This window comes from Dendrobium catenatum, unplaced genomic scaffold (genome assembly GCF_001605985.2).
Source record: "Dendrobium catenatum unplaced genomic scaffold, ASM160598v2 fragScaff_scaffold_377, whole genome shotgun sequence".
Lineage (NCBI taxonomy): Eukaryota > Viridiplantae > Streptophyta > Magnoliopsida > Asparagales > Orchidaceae > Dendrobium > Dendrobium catenatum.
The window spans coordinates 450,009-469,217 of record NW_021318839.1 but is presented as its reverse complement, the minus strand read 5'-3'; the positions used below and the strand labels follow the sequence as shown (position 1 = coordinate 469,217).

Here is a 19,209-nt window from a genome sequence, read left to right as displayed (position 1 = left end):
AAAATATATATTTAAAATAAAAAAAATATATATTCATAATATGCTGGATTTTATTTGAGTTGAATTTTTATACATTTGAATTATTTCATATTCTATATGGGTATTTCATTTTAAATATTATTTTATGTTGTAATCATGTGCTTAGTTAGTTCATCATTATGCACTTACAGCGTTAGCAAATTTATCAATTCAAAACATTTCATTAAATTTGCTTAATTGAGTTAATTAAATATTAACTATATTTAAATAAGTAATAATACTATACTTAATTTCTTGATTTTTATTCATTGAATTCATTAGTTTGTTTAAAAATAAATCATATATAATATATTATGCATTTGTATTTGTATTTATATTTATATTTATCATGTTATCATTTTTAAGAAAAAGCTATACTATTTGCATTTCTTCCATTCATTACATGTACACATGCATATGCGCACCTATGAGTGTAAACTAATCAAGCCGAGCTCAAGCCAAGCCAAACATGACTTTCGAGCTTGAGTCGTCTTACAATCCTATGCACATCGGACCTATGAGTATAACCATTATTACCCTCTTTCTTTTCTAAAACTCTCCATAGCACTTTTCTTGAAACTTTATCATAAGCTTTCCCTAAATCAATAAATAATATATGTAGATCTTCCTTACTCTCCCTATACTTTTCCATTAAACCTTTCAATAAATATCTAGCTTCCATAGTAAACCTTACCTATCATTAAGTGGGCTTGAGTCTGCCATTATGAAGCAAGCACTGATGAGAAGAAATAATCCTTTGAAGGCTGCTATGGTATCTAAATCTACCGTCCAGCTAGGTTTATTGATGGTCTTACCCATGGTTATAGAGATTAGGCCGAAAAGGGATTCAAAACTGCATTGGGCAACATAATCATCATACAACTTCAATTGTACTTAGTGTCTTTTACATTCTTGCTTGGAACAAAATCCCATTACTTTGGACGAACAATCCTAAATGGCGGAGCAAATTATAGAGCTATTAGACGAGGATTCGTTGGGCGACATGTAAAGTTTGTAGAGAACTACAAGATGTACTCTAGTAATCATTTTACAAAGGGTCTGGAACTTATGCTGCCACTAATTGTTTATCAGATTTATGGATCTGCAACTACTAATTCAACAACCTTTATACTTCTGACTGCATCCATGTAGTTCTTTATTGTCACCTGGTTTTTTGCACCATTTCTTTTTAACCTTTATGGCTTTGAGTGAAAAAAAATAGTTAATGATTGAGATGACTGGAGCAAGTGGATAAAAATTGAAGGCATTGGCATAGATGTTAAACTGTGGTATATTCTCAATAGTGAAGTACGAGCAAATAATGAAGGATATAGAACTGGATCATGTGCTAAGTGGTTCTTAACAGAAAGTAGATTTTGTTGTTAAAATAGATGATCAGGAGATAGTTCCCTTCTTTACACATTGAGGAATGTAGTATTGATACGACATGGGGGCCCGCCTTTTGGGGCTTAGGGGAAGATATTTATAAGGTTCCAAATCAATGGGAGTTGTTTAGGAAGTTTCCTCATTAAGGGTGAACTGTTTAGGAAGGTTTTCAAATTATGTTTATATTGTTTAGGAATATTTCATAAATCATGCTTAATTGTTTATGAAGGTTTTCTAAATTATGTTTATACTATTTAGGAAGTATTATTGTTTAGGAAGATTTCCTAAATTATGTTTATATTATTTAAGTATTTAATTGTTTAGGAAGATTTTCTTAATTATGTTTAGTTGTTTATGAAGGTTTCCTAAATTATGCTTAATTGTTTAGGAAGGTTCTATTTGTGTTATGATGGCTAGGGCTATTTAAGGTGGAGTTGTCTTGGACTTATATCATGCTATTGATGAATTTTGTGGGTGTTCGTTGCAGTTCTTTTCTTTGAGGGCTTCCTAGCGACGTTTAGGTTCATTGGAAGAGCCGATCTACATCTCGAATTATAGATCACTTGTATCTTGTTTTCTCTTATCGTTTTGATTTTACTACAGTTTTTATATTGTTGTTTGCTATTTTTGCTTCTAAGATGTATCAGGATCTACCATTTATTTAAATTTATGTTTCATTGCCTTGTCTGTAATAGATATTCCTCCAAACACCCCTCTAGCATAATCATTTACTAATAAAACCCTCCTAGTTTATCACACGCCCATCTCAACAATATCATTTCTATCACAATCAACGTCGCTACTAATGAATTATTTTTAATAGATTTTGCATGATATATTCAAACCAATAATGCCTTGATGTCACATTATCATCTAGGAGTATTGGCATGTAATAATAAATATAACATCATTAAATTTTGATCTCAAATACTCGATTTATATTTTACTAAACAATTTATCATTGTCATAATTTTCCACTTATTTTAATAGTTGGAACTATGTTATCTAAAAAAATAATACACCAAAATGCTTCACTTCAATATGGAACATAATATCTTCATAATCAATAAAAAAATTATGAACTTAGCATTGATCTTTCATTTAATAGTGCTATGAGTAATAACTGTTCTTCTCGTTCCTTTCTTGAGGAGGCGATGTCTGGTGTTTCCACCTTTCAATACTTTGAATTTATTAAACTCCTCTGCTCCGTGTGCTCTGCTAGGGTTTCGTCTAGTAGGCCGCCGGCCGCCTCTTTTGGCCGCTAATGTCCAGGTTTTTTGCATTTTTATTATGGTTTTTGTTTTTGGTGTCTTGTATTGGTTGTTTTTTTGTGGTTCTTCCTCCTCTGGTCGTCCGGCATGGCAGTCAATCAAGTGCGGGATCCTAGTTTCCTTGACAATAAATCATCTTCTCGTTCCTTTCTTGAGGCGCTGTCTGGTCTTTCCACCCCGATTGCATTCCCAGAGCTTAAAGCGGTTACTCACCGGGGTTTGCCATCTCTTTGGGTCACTGAAGAGGAGGTAATCGTTTTGGCGGCGCCTCTCGAATTTTCCATAGTCGGTTTCTTCCCGAATCGTCAGGCACCCCTCGATGGTATCCGTAATTTTTTATTCAATCTTAAACTCAATGGTTTGTTCTCTGTTACTGTGCTTAATGCTAAGCATATCTTGATTAAATTGAGCAATGACTTAGATTATAGTAGGTTATTTGCACATCGTTCTTACTTTGTGCTTAATTGCTATATGAAGCTTACTAAGTGGTCTCCTTACTTTGATGTTAACGTTGAATCCCTTGCTATACCCATTTTGGTTTCTTTTCCTAATATGCGGCCACATTTTTTCTCTCCCCGCATTTTACATGCTATGGGGTCTTTGTTTGGCAAACCCCTCAAAATTGATAATGCTACGGCTGTTGGCTCCCGTCCCTCTCTGGCTCGTGTGATCGTGGAAATGGATATTTCCAAGCAATGTCTGGATCGTATTTGGCTTGGTACGAAAAAACTTGTCTATGTTCAATCAGTGGAAATGGAAGAATTTCCTAAATATTACGGTCGTTGTAAGTCGATTGGCCATTCGAAATTGGAATGTGATAATCTGCATAGTAGGCGCCCCAATTTTTCAATTTCCAATGGTGTTGAGGTTGGGGTTCCAATGGAGGCGTTGGTGAAGCTGAACCTGTTGTGGAAACTGTTGTTGGGGTTGTTTCTGCTCCTTCAGTTCAGGTGATTTCTGCTATTGCTCCTTTATCTCCCACAGTCCCACTCCCTTAGTTTGTGTTAATGTCCTAGGATCTTCTCTTGAACCTGCTTTGGCTCCTACTATCGCTGGAAGTGAGGAGGTTTTATTAGAGGATAATTTGATTTCTCCTTTGGTTCTTAATAAGTGTGTTGATGTGGTCGTTGAGCCTATTTCTCCTGATCCTAATCTTAATGCCAGCCTATCAGTGGAAGTTTTTGGGGATGATGTTTTGGTTCCTTTACCGTCTGTCACTTTGAGGGTTTTGGCTTCTCCTTTGGGCCCGTCTCATTATGCTCCCCTGGTTGGTGTTAGGCATTGTGATACTAATTTAAAGGCTAGTTTTTCTTGTGTGGATGCTGCGCCTGACCTGATCGAATTGTCTGGGGAGGTGGATTCTGGGGTGCCTGCTATCCCGAGGTTGGTTGGTGTGTATTCCCCTACCCAGTCTTTTGCCCACAATAATGTGGTCTTGCCTCTGTCCATGGGTAATTCAGGAAGTTCAGCTAATTTTATTAATGTTCCGATCACCATTATGTCTGCTAGAGAATTGAAGTCTCAGCTGGCTAAATCTGTCAAAAATTCTATTTTTGTGCAAAATGAGACTGATTCCTCTTCGTTTGATGGGGAGGAAGATGAGGTTTTTGGCGATTGTGAGGAGGTTGTGTCCGTTAAGCTTGTTGACCCTAGTCGCTCTAATGGTGATAATAAACATAAGAGTAAAGGTAAAAAGAAATAGGCTATGCCTTTGGTTTTCAGCGATGGTTTTTGATGGCTTTGTGGACAATGATGAGGAAGCCCCCAGCTTCCCCTTGCTGACTTGGCTGGTTGGCAACTGAGGTGATTTAGGCTTGTGTTTGGATTGCTTGGAGGTGTGGAATTGGTGGATTTCTCACCTATGGATGGTCCGTGGTTGGTCGCGTGGATGGTGCAGGGGGCTTCCATTCCTGAGTCCGATTTCGAGCTATTTCACTCTCAGTGTTTTGCCTCGTTCTATTTGTTTTTAGTCCTTTTCTATGTTGTTGCATTGGCTGGGGGCCTTGGACTGTAATTTTGTTATGTTTGAATAAATGGTTTACTTTTGTGGTTAAAAAAAAAAGAAAAAAAAAAACTATCGCTAACATCCTCTAATACTCCATCATACATGTCATATCCATAATTTCAACACAAGTTTGACATACACATTTTAATTTAATGTGCAACAAACCGATTCTATTGATGCTATAGATCATATGCCATCTTAAAAATATATATCTTGTGATGATCATTCAATTTATCTTTAAATCTTTTTAGCATAAAACTAAATTAGTTCTTCAACATTACTCTAATTCATTTATAACTCAAAAGTTTGCTTTGCCGCTAATTACCATAATCCTGAGCTTTCGTTTTATTTTTTAATGTCAGTACCAAAATGCTTATTCTCTAATCATATGAGATCACCCAAGTCTTCAAAATTCAATTAAAAAATCCTGAGCTTTCGTTTTATTTTTTAGATTAGTTCCAAAAACATCTAATCTACTTATCTTATTCACTATGCTATTCCAAAGGGATTATCTTCGTTAAAACTCAATAATTAATAGAGTGGCATTTTCCATCTTTGCTTGATATTTTGATCTTTCACTAAACTCTTATTATCATCACTTCAATGCAATAAACTTAATCAAATTATCTATAGCTATATCTCATCTTAGTAATTTATGTATTCTTCAATCTACTTCCTAAGTGATATATTATATATAAATCATTAAAAATAACAACTTTTGCATTTCTTATGACCCTCTTTGCAAGCTTGTAAGTATCAATAATACTCCTTTTTTGTCACTATTTAAAAACATATTATTTACAATAATAACCGTTTGTTCATCCTCATTCAATCGACAAATCATATTATATATGATCCACTTTAAGACTCTAGCAATATTTCTAAAGCAATCATGTAAAAAAAACTATCACCTTAGCACGCATCAAGTTTTCTCAACTATAGAAATATAATTTAAATATCTTAAAAACCTCTATTTAAAGAGAAGTAACGCCTAAAAATTTAAATTTAGCCACCTTATCCTAATACTCGAAGTAATTATTTCTTCAGTTCATTCTACCTAAATTTAAAGACATACATCCATAACGAATATATATGTGTGCACGTGCTCGCGTCTAAAAAGTTTATCATTATACTTAAATTTTGAGAATATTTACAAATACAATTGCTTGGTATAGGATTATTATGCTCAAAATGAGGTATAGGAATTATTATGCTCAAAAGGAATCTAGACAAATCTTACAATATCGCATATTCGTTTGACGACGGAAAATGTAATTTTATGGCTAAAAAGCTTTAGACTGAACTAAAACAGTTTTTCCCGCTGTCATGAGAAATAATAAGAAGCTGCTTGAAAAATCTCAAAAGAAATCATAAGCTCAACCTACAGTAGATGGAGAGTGGTAATGACGATAGCATTTTCATGGGTTCATTACTAATGCATAACTTCCATAGAAATAACTTGTTATACAAAAAAAAAAAAACCCTTTAACATACAGTAACAGCTAGACTATATTTGGTCTCAGATAGCTACTATTTGATGGAAATTTAAAATTACCTTTACAATTGATTAGACTCCAGATGAGGTGGTGGAGGATAAAACTGATAATTCCAATTGAATTTAATGAAAGAACCAGAAGGGGAAATACGAAAGATGGTTTACCAAAGCTGTTCCTAAGATCGGAACAGAAAATTTGATGGATTACAACTACTTGCTACTTGGTCTTACAGAAGAAGCAAAGAAAATATGAATGTACCTGGATAGCTCCAGTTTAAAATTTCTGATATCAATCTCTCATCTTGATTCCTGTCGTTTCTGTTTAGCCATATACAAAAAATAGTATGCCGGTTAAGTTTATACTTGCTGATGGGGATAACAAGCTTATTTTTCTACTTTCACCACAATAAAGAGTTTATCATACATAAATGCACAATGATATCTACTCCAATTTTTTGCCAGGGGTTTATGGGAGATTCTGCAAAATTTGAATCTATGAATGGTTTAACTGAATAATTTAGAGAGCCTCATCAGAAAAATAAAATTACTACATGGACACACTAAAATGATAAAGTTTGCCAGTATTTCGAGATATACATCCTTGTTAATAACATTATTTGATGGTATGGAAAATGGTCGCTGAAGGAAATATACTTCTATGTATCAGCCTTTTTAGACAGGAGCGTGTTCTACTTGCAAGGGTACACCTAAATAAACACACTTCTGGGAGAGTAAATGAAATAGAACCATTTTCAGCTTTATGCACATGACTGTTATATTTTATTTAATAAATTCATGTAAAGTCCCTAGACATTTCTAGAAATATTTGCATCATGGTTAGAACAAAATATACTTCCCTCTCCAAACAATGGAAAGCACGAGCATGGTAATCCAATTTTGCTTTATGATATAAGATGCCAAAGAATGGAAGCTGCATAAACATTCAATGCTATAGCTTAAATGGTCAGATAGGGAATACATGAAAAATTGATGTATTTCAAATATAAAAGATCCAAGATGATGAGCAACTGAAGCCACTTGGAAAATACATTAATATCCTTGCATTATATTAACAAAATAATTGAGGAGAATGATACCCCAATATAAAAAATAGAGAAAATGACTAAAATGATTTTTTGACTCTTTATGAAAGATCAAAATAGTCCCCAACTATGTTAAATGATCATTTTAGTCCTTCAACACCTAAAAGAGAAATCAAAATAGTCCCACTATGGGACTATTTTGATTTTAAAAAAAAAACTTAAAGGGACTAAAATAGTCCTTTAATACAATTGGAGATCATTTTGATCTTTTATAAAGAGTCAAGAGACCATTTTGATTCTTTTCTCATAAAAAAATTACAAAATATACATCTCATCAATCATGAAGTCTGACCAATGGCTCGTTCAGTACCCACTGGACAGCAAAAAAAAACTGAGCTCCAGATAGATTTACCACAATTCGTAAGTCTGCATATGGTGGTAAACGTTAACACTTGGTTAGTAGAGAAATGGAAACCACACTCAAATAACATGCACATTTCATACCATTCATATCTATCTCATCCAAAAGAAAAAGGGAGATGATCTGCAAAGCAAATATAAGGGCTGCAGAAACTCTATTCTAGTCAGTTCATGTATACTCGGGTTACCTTTTTATCAACAATATGACTTGAAAAATAATGCCTGCATGAAGTTTAACATAAATGCAGAGACAAAGGATATATATATATATATATATATATATATGGGGAAAAAATAGCACTTAAACAGTTCCATACTTTTACATCTAAATGGAGGAGACCTATAACAGCAATGAAAAAAAGATAAAATGTTTGCCGAAAGCATTTTCTACTGTAAATTCATATTGAATAACCCAAGAGAACAAAGTGTCTTGGAGAGTAAATTGATAAAAAACCTTCAGCAAAACCAAACCAAGGAAACTCCACAACTTCCCTGTACTACGGCATCAAGATCATAGAATGGGAATTTAAAAACTGTAAAATGTTATGCTACCCCAAGATTTGCAAGCTATTTTGGAACAGAGATGACAGTCTCATGCTACAGATGCTTCAAGAATGGTTTACTCTAAAAAGTCTTTAATAGGTTAGAGAAATCATTTTTTTTTTTGGATAGGAGGTGGAATCAAGAAAACCAATTGAAGTCCCTTTATGTTGGCACTTGCCAGTAATTCTATGAAAGCAATGTGGCAAGGTTCTTCACTAGAATAATTGAGATCCGTAGGTTGGTTTAGGTCATTTGAATGTAAAAGGAAACTTCGGCCCTTTCAAACACCTCAAACAATTAAGTCATTAGAATAACTATTTTATTATCCCAATTTCAAGGAAAACAGTATCAGTGCCGCCACTTCAGGCTCGTGTTTGAGCTCTAGCTTTTTAAAAATTCATCAAAGTTTATCTGAGTATCAGTTTGAGGCAACTCACTGAGCTGAAATGAAAGTTCTTTCATCAAGTAGATATTTATACATAAATCATCATTTAATTTAGTGCAAAACTAACAACAATCACATTTAAAGAGAAAAAAAGTGGAAAATATAAAATTTTTAGAAGCAAAATACAATAAATACAACTTTCAATTAGTTCAACACAAGAAGATGATGGATTATATGGGAAAATTAATTAGGTTGTATTACTATAATATAGCCAAGCATACAACTTTAAAAGCCCACTGTTTACAAGACAAATCTCAAGAAACACCAAACCAAATCTCAAGCAAACTAAAGTTATAAATACTCCAAGCATAAGCATGTTTAAGAATATCCCATCCCTCCACATTCAATCTTTCCCTGAATGCTAAATAAAATTCAATACAAACAAAACCTCAGAGTTCTGGTGTAGTTAGAGCAGAATGTAGGACTTCTTCAAGGTACTTTTCAGCAGCTGCATATTGCCGTTTCTTATCTTCAATAGCCAAAGCAGCAAGAGCCTTATCCTGCATCCAAACAGTAAAAGTATTGGTGTCTTTCCAACATATAAAAATCACTAAATTAAGAGAACGAAACATACAGGAGGTAAGTCTTGATAGCTCCTTAATGTATCCAAAATTGGCTTAGTCTTCTTCTCCAAGTCCTTTTTATGCTCAGCCATTTCCATAAGCACGCCATGATTGATTTCTGAAGTGTAGCCTACACGATTCAACAAAGCCTGCAAAGAGTACATTTTTTTAAGGAAAACTTCTAAATGAATTATAACCAAAGAGGAAAAGGTTGGTTATTGATACTGGGGGCATGCGCATAGATTAAATAAGTATCACAACTTTCTCAAGTTATGAAAAAGACAATCGTTTTTATGAATGCCAGATTGCAATAAAATACAGGAGAAAACAAGAATTATACTCTTTGGTACACACAATATTGATAATGCCATATTGCAACTAATATAAAAGGTTCTAGAATTCAACCCTAGAGCATATATAAGACCAATAAAGAAAGCAATACTTTTTGGTACACGCAATATGACATTTAAGTAATGAGGTAAGTGTTAGACCGGTCCTCTTTGGACCGGTCCAGCCGGCCCAATCCATTGGCCCGGCTCGGTTTGTCTACAGGCGACGGGAAAGGGCGGACAAAACAGGGGAGCCGGCGGAAGAGTGAGGAGCTGTTTGGGTGGGGTCCACTTGGTTTTGAATTTGTTTCTTGGAGCCAAAAGATGTGGGAGCAAGGGCAATGAGGTCCTTTTAGGTCATTTTTGAATTGTATGCATTAAGTAGGGGGAAAAGGAGAGATTAGGGTTATGTGATTTTTGCTTTGGAGTTTGATAGGAAATGCTCGAGTTCGCAAGTAACCCTAAGATAATACTTGAGTTCGCAAGCAAACCTAACCTAAATCGGTGAGCAAACAACAGCCAAATGGCTGTCCACAGCAGGAAAACAGTGAAAACAGCGGAAAACTGAAGAAAAACTGATGGAAAACGTAAGAAAACAATTGCAAACGATTGTATTCCACTAGTAGTTGCAAACAACAAGCAAGATACAATTTTCCTTCAATTCGAGAGGAAGGAAAAACTCTCCAAATCTCTAGCCGTAGCCTAGAGCCCAAGAACACCAAAACCTATATCTCAAATGAAGATTCCAATTCAAGATAATCCCCCCCTTCCTCCTAACCTCCTAATTAACCATAAAGGAGTTTTACAAAATGTCTAAACAGCCCCTCGCATTCAAAATTTCCCTCCCAAAACTCCTCCTTGGCCCCCGTCGGATGTGCTCGTTCCACTCGGTTCCGCCCGCCCTGTTCGGTTCCGCCTCGAGTAGGTGTGGACTGGTCCGGGTTGGACCGGTCCAGCCGGCTCAGGTGCCGGCCTAACAGAGTTTTCTTGTTCTTCTTTGTTGGCTAGGGCTCTAGATTGAAATCTAGAGATTGGGAGAGTGCGATCCTCCTCTCGAATAGAGGATCCTTGTATATTTGCTATTTGTCTTGCATCTACTAGTAAAATACAAGTCTTTTCTCCACATCTTCCGCAGTTTTTCCTTATTTTTCTACTGTTTTTTGGCTGATTTCCTGCTGTGGACAGCAGATTGCTTTGAGATTTGTTGCCAAAGTGATTAGGAAATACTTGAAATCAAGTATTTCCTATCAGCAAGTCAGTATACTTATATGTTAATATATTCTATGTTTTGAAAGGACAGCAAGTTATTTTCCTTTATGGGATGAAGGATTTGGGCTTGTTCTCACAAATCATGATATGGTTACAATTCCTACAATATGCAAACTGCTATAATTGATCAAATCTTGGTTCTACTTGCTGGGAAAGCTGTAACCAGCATGAATGAAAAAAACCTAAAGGTTAATGAAAATTATTTTTCAAAAAATATAATGGAAAAAACATATGCCCAAATGTAACCTTAATAATTTTGCTATAAATATGTAAGCATTATACAGTCAAAAACTGATGCTTGTATAATATCTTATATGTTCACATGCAAACGGTTTAAAATATAAACATTAAAATTTATATTATATCTACTAATTTTGCTTAATTAAGTTTCAATTGTTATCGTATTTATGGAGTTGAATTGTTGAAAATTAATTATCTTTCATGAGGTTATAAACCAAAAAGTGAAGCATTCCTTGTTTTTAAAAGATAAAAATCAAATGTTAAATAATGCCAAGCCAACAATTATAATTGAATCCAAAAATCAAACCAAAATCAAAATGATAAATGTAGTTTAGTTCGGGTTCTACTCTCAAGTAATTTGGTAATGTCCTGGTTCGAATAACAATGGAATTGAGTAGAGTTAGCTTAAGTACTAATTTTAGATGGAACTAATTCTAGCTGCATCCCAAATGGCAGTGTTGCCTTCAGGAATTCCAAATAAGAGAAAATTCTAATGCCAAAATAAAAATTATAACACAAGGATGCATACATGCAATATAAGACAAGCTTCAAGATTATTCTAATATTTTCTATTTTTTATAGGATTTTATTAAAATTTTAAATATACATCTAGGATTATCATATTTTAATTTAGATGATAGTATTTTTAGGAATAGTTTAGAGTAGAAAATATTAGATGATACTCTCCTAACAGGGTTATCAGAAGACTGGCATTTTATGTGACCAAATCATCTAAGGCGACTCTCTCTAAGAAAAGAGAACACCAAATTGGAAAAAATCCAAGTCTCACGCCACTAAAAGTAGGTATTTTACCCTAAAAGATGTTTATTGAACTCACATTACACTCGAAGAATCCAACATCCAACAAATACACATAATATTGAAGGAATCTAATATTTTATTAAGCGAAAAAAAGGTCTCCAATGCATGCCTTATATTATGTATTTATAGGTATTTATTTCCTAGTTCAATTTCCCTATAACTTGAACAGGCATCCATAAATAATATCAACCAACAATCAAAACAATCATCCAAATATGAATTCAACAAAGGTGGCAACAAAGGCAGGAAATAGCACTTGATATTTATCATTGGAACAACAAAAATAAAGAATAACGATACAATTGAGACACTACAAATCATTAGCTATATGATAGCAACTAAAGAATATTCTACTATCATGAAACCGTCCATAAATCAAACCTATCAAAATAACGTGAACCATTAAAAGTTGAACGAGTTGTTGAAAGCTATAAGATGTTGCAACAATCTCTATTATAGGGTTAAAAGTTACAGACATCGGAAGCTACAAGAACCCATGCTGAGCTTAGTTATAGGATAAGAATTCAATAACTCCAAAGTCCAAAATAGAAACTCCAAATCTAACAACTACGGAAACATCAATGTTGCTTAACTAATCACTTGAACTAAACAAGATACCATAAATGAAGAAAACACATCTAATTCTCATAGGCCGCCACATCATCACAAGCATATGTAAACACTAAAATTGAAAGAAAATTACAAAATAAACTATGAAGCAATTAAACACTACTAAGATCATTTATGAGCTCAATGATTCCAACAAATGTAAACTAGCATATCTCCTTCAAAGGTTCTTCCATCTCTTTATAATTTTAACCATGTAGAAATAAACCAAATGAAATACTACTATATATATACCAAAGTATCACTTGAACAAATGCACCACCTTATTTAACAGCATAACTACAACTAAACAACTATAATAAACTCAATATATCAAGACAATACAACATTTGCATGCAAATTCTAATTACAATAAATTCTGATAGGCAGAAAACTTCATGGAAAATAAATTATGAGGATTTGCACACCATGCTTTCACACTACACAACAACTATTTAGATTTAAGTTCAAACTACAAATTACAATCAGCATTCAATAATGTGAAAATAAAGCACTCCGAATTTTGGTAAAGCATTACAACAGCTTAAAAGGTCATAAAACCTAGCTTGTTCACAATTATTTAGACAAGTCTAATATTCATTTATTTTATTGTACAACATTGACAGGTAAATGAATTAAAATTAAAGATCCATCAATAACAACATAAAGCCTTTACCTACTATGTGGGATCGGCTACATTAATCCTTTTTTCTCCATTGTGTCTTATTAAGAGTCAAATTCTCATTTAAAACTAATAAAAAAATGTCATTTCTAATACTTTTTAACCAAGTCTTTTTAGCACTACTTCTATCTTTCTTAACATAGGCCAAATCTAATACATCTACTCTCCTAATCGGGTCATTATAAGGCCGACATTTTGTGTGACCAAACCATCTAAGGAAAACTCTCTTTAATCTTATCTACCACTGGAGCTACTCCGTCCTTTTCATGTATAAACTTGTTTTACATTCCTTCTCTAATAGTGAAGCCACTCATCCACCTGAGTATCCTCATCTTTGCAACACTTAACTTAATGTTATGCTTATCTTTTAATGGCCAACATTCTGTGCTATAAAATATTACCGGTCTCACCCATCTGGTATAATTTACCTTTAAGTTTGAGGGGTACTTTTCTTTCACAAACAGGCCTGATTCATTTCTCCACTTCAACCATTCAACTTGAATTCTACAAATAATATCCCTATATATTTCGCCATCACATTGAACAATAGACCCGAGATATCTAAAACGTGTACTCTTTTTAATGACATGATCACCCAAAAGTCACAATCCCCACACAAGATTTATTACTACTAAAATTATACTCCATGTATTAGGTTTTAGAGTCACTCAAATGAAAACCTTTAGACTCTAAGGTTGACCTCCATAATTCAAGTTTTCCTTTAACTCCCTCTCTTGTCTTATCAATAAGAAGAATATCATCAACAAAAAGCATAAACCAGGGTACACCCTCTTGCAAATGTATAGTGAGGACATCCATGACTAAAACAAAAAGATATGGGCTTAAAGTTAATCCTTGATATAATCCACCTGAAATAGGAAAAATACTTGGTTAAACCATATTGTATTTGAACACAGGTAACAGTTCATGCATATATATTCTTAATGACTTGAATATAAGCATTATTAACAACTTTTTTTTTCTAGAACTCTCCATAGTACTTCTCTTGGGACTTTATCATATGCTTTCTCTAAATCAATAAATATCATATGTAGATTATCCTTATTCTCTCTATACTTCTCCATCAAACCTCTCAATAAATGTATAGCTTCCATAGTAGACCTACCCAACATGAATCAAAATTGATTTTGAGAAACATTAGTACCACATCATAACCTATGCTCAATAACTCTCTCCCATAGGTTTAATGTATGACACATTAACTTAATTCCACTATAATTTACACACTCAGGTGCACCACCTTAATTCTCAAAAATAGGAACCAGCAAGCTCTTTCTCCACTCATCTAGCATCTTTTTAGTCTTCAAAATAATATTAAAAATTTTTCATAAACCAAGAAATTGCTTCTATCTCCTAAGCATTTTCACACTTTTATTGGAATATCATCAGGCCCAATGGCTTTTCCACACTTCATTTTCTTTAAATCCTCTCTAATTTCATTTTTACTAATATGACGATAAAAACAACCATCTATGTTTTTATTTAGGGTAATAAGATCACTAAAGTCAATCGTATTCTCACAATATTCATTAAAAGACTTATAAAAATATCTTATCTATCTACGTTGAACATCCTCTTCTAAATTTAAGGATGCATCATATGAGAAAAATCCAAGAAAATAAACCTTCCCATGAGCACTTTGCCTTAGTTGCCAGCAAACAACATCAACTATGCAAAAGTCACTTAAATCCAAACAAAGGCATACCTTGTAATTATTGAGTTGGAGTATGTACTGTCTTTCTTTCGAATCCATGATCGTCATGTTCCTCTGCCAGTGTTCAACTTGAGCCACATGAACGTCAATTTCATTGTCAAACTTTATGAAGGTTCTGCAGCACAGGATAAATAAATAGAAAGACATCATAGCAGAGTAACATCAAGGCCAATAGCCAATCTAAAAAGAAGAAGAAGAAAAATAAAGAACAGAAACAAATTGCATTGAATTCCTACTTCTTGAGATCATTGAGCTTTGCAATCGCCTTGCGAGTGTACTCCAAAAGAGCCTTGGAATCCTTCTGCACCTTCGCCCTCTTCTCATCCACATCCGCCTTCCTCAGCGACAAATCCCCCATTGCAACAACAAAACTAATACTCATTCGGTCGACGCATTCACAGGAAACAAAGGATAAATATTTATCACATGGCTCATTTGGTTGCTCGCAGATAGAAAATATGCTAAAAGTTTTGATAATGTTGTCTTCACTCACTGCTTAAATTGTGTAAAATAGAAATCATTATATTTGATATAATTTTGAAAGAATTCATGAAGCTTAAATTCAGTGTTGATTTCTAATTAGGCTTACTCAGGTAATAGATCTAGAATATCTCGTCGATTTGCTTCAAAACGTTTTCAAAATCCAACCAACCAAATGATGTCTTTAAAGCACAAAATATCCAAAGCCCTAACATACTTACCTGCTGGACTCGGTATCGCGAATGTTGAGCAAATTGGCGACGCTGGCAACAACCTGGACTGAGGAGACTGCGTCCGGGGTGAGGCGCTCCTGGGAGAGGCCGGCGCTATCGAGAATCTCGCGGATCCTAGCGGCCTGGGCGCGATATTCGGTCGCTTTGAGACGGAGGTCATCGGCAACAATGGAGGCAGCACGCGATCGGGACTGCGAGAGAGTGGCAAGGGCATGAAGCTGGGCCACACTGCGGGGGGTATACTCGAACTCCGGCACCTCTCTCCCGGCGGCTTCAAACTGGGCGGTCAGCCATGCCTTCACCTCGTTGATCCGGACTGCATCTGAGTTCCAGCCACTTGAATTGACGGAGTAGAGGTCGCCGACGACCTCCATAGTAGGAGCCTTCGAACTCGCTTGTTCCCGCTGCTGAGTAGTGAGTACCAAAGACAATCTTAACTTCAGACCGGAAGGTAGAATATAGCATTGGTATCACAAATAATAACAACCGGCTGTTATATATAATGGCATAAATAAAATTTTGAATAATAAAATTTAAAATCAAATTATAAGATGTTATATTAATGATAGTATCTATTAAAAAAAATAATATAAGAAATTATTGTTTGAAATTCAAGCACTATTATATCATCATCCAAATATACTCATAAAAAATTAATTATGGGCTTACAACCTACTAAATATATCAAAGTACATATTGTCTTATCAATACACATTGTCTTAACCTAGCTTAAATGCATATTTATCTCATACATATTTATAGAACTTTGAAAATTAATAAAATTTTTATGAAGTATAAAATTATTAGTTATATTATTTATGAAATAATAAATTTATTTTATAAGTTTATCATTACTAATAATTCTACAAATAATCTTGTTCTTGAAGATAAAACTAAAAAAATAGACATAATTCTAAAGATTATATGATTCTTAATGATAAAATTAAATAACATTTTTATATGCATATAATGCAAGTACCAAATAATAAATGATTTATGTGAATTAATTATTCATAAAAAAATAAGTTGTTGAGTGCAATGTTCACGAGCTCATTATCTTAATAGGTAACAAAAATCAATTCACTCTCAAGATCATGGCTTAAAGGCTCATGATCTCATTATCGAGTCGAGCTAGCGAGCTCATCGTTAAGCATTTAAGTTTATCTTTAAGGCAACTCAAATGTTTCTCGAAGCTCCTATTAGATCTATGAAATGCATTCTTCTCATAGCTTTCCTCTTTTTTTTTTTTTTATTGATCTGTAATATTTTGAGCGAGATGTCTTCTAAGAATGAACAAGCAAAGGAGATGGTACGTCGCATTGCACAGGCAACTTCCTTTCGGTGGTCTTGTTAATAAGCAAGGTTTTGCCTTAGATGCTGGAGAAGCAAAGAACGAAATACGCCATACCTTCAGATCGAGTTCCATTGTCGATGAGTTTCTTGACAACTCCCAAGCCTCTTACCCTCACTGAGCAATGCCACATTAATCGCTCATGGAGTTGGTCGTCCCAGTTATATGTCTTCAAAGGATGAACAAGCAAAGGAGATGGTGCGTCACATTGCACAGGCAACTTCCTTTTCAATGGTCTTGTTAATAAGCAAGGTTTTGCCTTAGATGCTGGAGAAGCAAAGAACGAAATACGCCATACCTTCAGATCGAGTTCCATTGTCGATGAGTTTCTTGACAACTCCCAAGCCTCTTACCCTCACTGAGCAATGCCACATTAATCGCTCATGGAGTTGGTCGTCCCAGTTATTTGGCTTGTGTTGTTGAATGCCTGGGGCGGAACCAGTCATAATTTTCAGGAGGGGCAAACTTATAAGTAATTGTTGGCATATATATCGGGGGTCCAAGGGGGCAGCGCCTCAGGAACAAATTTTGATTTACTATTTCTCTTTGTATTTGGCTCATCATTCCCTAATAATAACACATTTACACAATGTGTTTAATTATATTGGTGGTAATTGCCAAAAGATCATAGTATTTTAATATTTTTAGGGGGGGGCTAATTGCCTAAACTCTTATAATAAAGACTAAATTACAGATTGAAGGGGGACAAATTGCCTAAATAATTGTATAATGAACAAAAAAAATAAATTTCTGAGGCCCTAACCTCCAAAGGGTTCCACCCCTGTTGAATGGGGAAGTTGCTTGGGTCTTTTCTAAGCAAAGGCGAAGCTATATTATCCATCACAAAGGCCATACCTCTCTTTCAATACCATAACATATTAACATGATCAATGGCTAACATCCTCTAGGGACTTGGGATCATTTGTAATTTGTTTATATCAATTTTAAGATGAGTTTGGACTATCATTATTCATGTTTTGAAACCATTTCAAAGAAATTTATAGAGGAGTTTGTTTAGTTTGATGAAAAGTGAGTGCAGAGTATTCCAAATTGTGATGTTGATGTTTGATTTGATAAAAAAATGAATGCAAAGTAAAAGTTGGTGAATTCCAAATTTGCTTCCTAGTTCAATTTTGTTCAATCCAAAAATCACTTTGTGTTTTGCTAAATTCTAAGGTAGACCGTAAGAAAGCTCATCTCTCACAGTCGGCCACCGCCGCCATCCGCCATGATTGTTAAGTTTTACGCTACATTTTTTTCTAACCAAAAAGTAATAATAATAATTACCTTCATTTGTTTTTATGTCCATTCAAACAATTCAAAATATTTTAAATACATCATATTTTGTTTATATTGCAGTTGATTTTTAACAAACCAAAAAGATCCTATGAAAATTGTCCATTTTTATAAGTCTCAAGGTAAGGGCTTGCCCTTTTGATTGAATGAAAATAGGAAAATACTATTGCTTGAAAAGGGATATTCCTACAACTTATACTAAAATTTCAAGAATTATTATAGGTCTTCTATCAAAATCAACAGCTTTATATAAATTATTATTACAATAAATTAAAATTTTTTTATGGCATTATAAGCTATACATTTTTTAAAGAATTGATTATTCGAGAAGTTTTACACTGGCTATCGACTACCTAACGTAACTCTCTACTTCTCTCATCTAGGACTTGAGACTTAACAACAATAGTATTAAAATTTGTTTCATATTATGAACTATACATCTTAAAGAAAAATATTTCCATTATAACATTGTTTTGTTGAATGTCTGTTATTTATGTAGCTCACCTTTATTTGTTGCTCATCATTTTGACTATCAGCTACGAAATTTTGGATTTGAAACTTACATATGTGATATGCATGTGAATTTACCTTAATTGGCTCAAAAATAAAGAAAAAAAAGCCAATTATTTGCACAAACCTTGGCTATTTACTATCCTTTAGAGAATCTCACATAATAGCCATAATAAATGCATAGTATTTTATTAATCAACCTGAGTTGTAGTTACTATATGACAAATTTTTGAATCTTTTATCATCATATGAAAATCAATATGAAGAGTAATAATGTTAATCTCTTAATCAAAGATCAATAATTTATTTTGATACAAATCACAAATTATTTTTTAAAACATAGTGTAAATTTTGTTGAATCTTATTTATAAATTATGCAAAATAAAATAGTAAGTCCTTTATGGCAAAAAGAAGACTCAAATGAAAACTCTGAATTGTAATCCCATTAAAAATATTTTATCCTGATC

At 33.8% G+C, this 19,209-nt stretch overlaps 1 protein-coding gene across 2 annotated transcripts; it reads right to left on the bottom strand.

Annotated features, from left to right (window-relative positions):
- Positions 1–8,796: 8,796 nt before the first annotated feature.
- On the bottom strand, positions 8,797–16,048 carry LOC110098214 (AUGMIN subunit 1). 2 transcript variants are annotated; one of them, XM_020824957.2, is made up of 5 exons: positions 15,574–16,048; positions 15,109–15,243; positions 14,864–14,987; positions 9,201–9,338; positions 8,797–9,126 (listed from the first exon to the last, which is right to left on the bottom strand). In XM_020824957.2, exons 1-5 carry the CDS (start codon positions 15,957–15,959, stop codon positions 9,016–9,018), a joined length of 894 nt encoding a protein of 297 aa, XP_020680616.1. In that variant the 5' UTR covers positions 15,960–16,048; the 3' UTR covers positions 8,797–9,015. The 2 variants fall into 2 exon arrangements, with proteins under 2 accessions (XP_020680616.1, XP_028549714.1); XM_028693881.1 differs by having other exon boundaries at positions 8,985–9,126; positions 15,109–15,364; positions 15,574–15,739.
- Between the last annotated feature and the right edge of the window lie 3,161 nt (positions 16,049–19,209).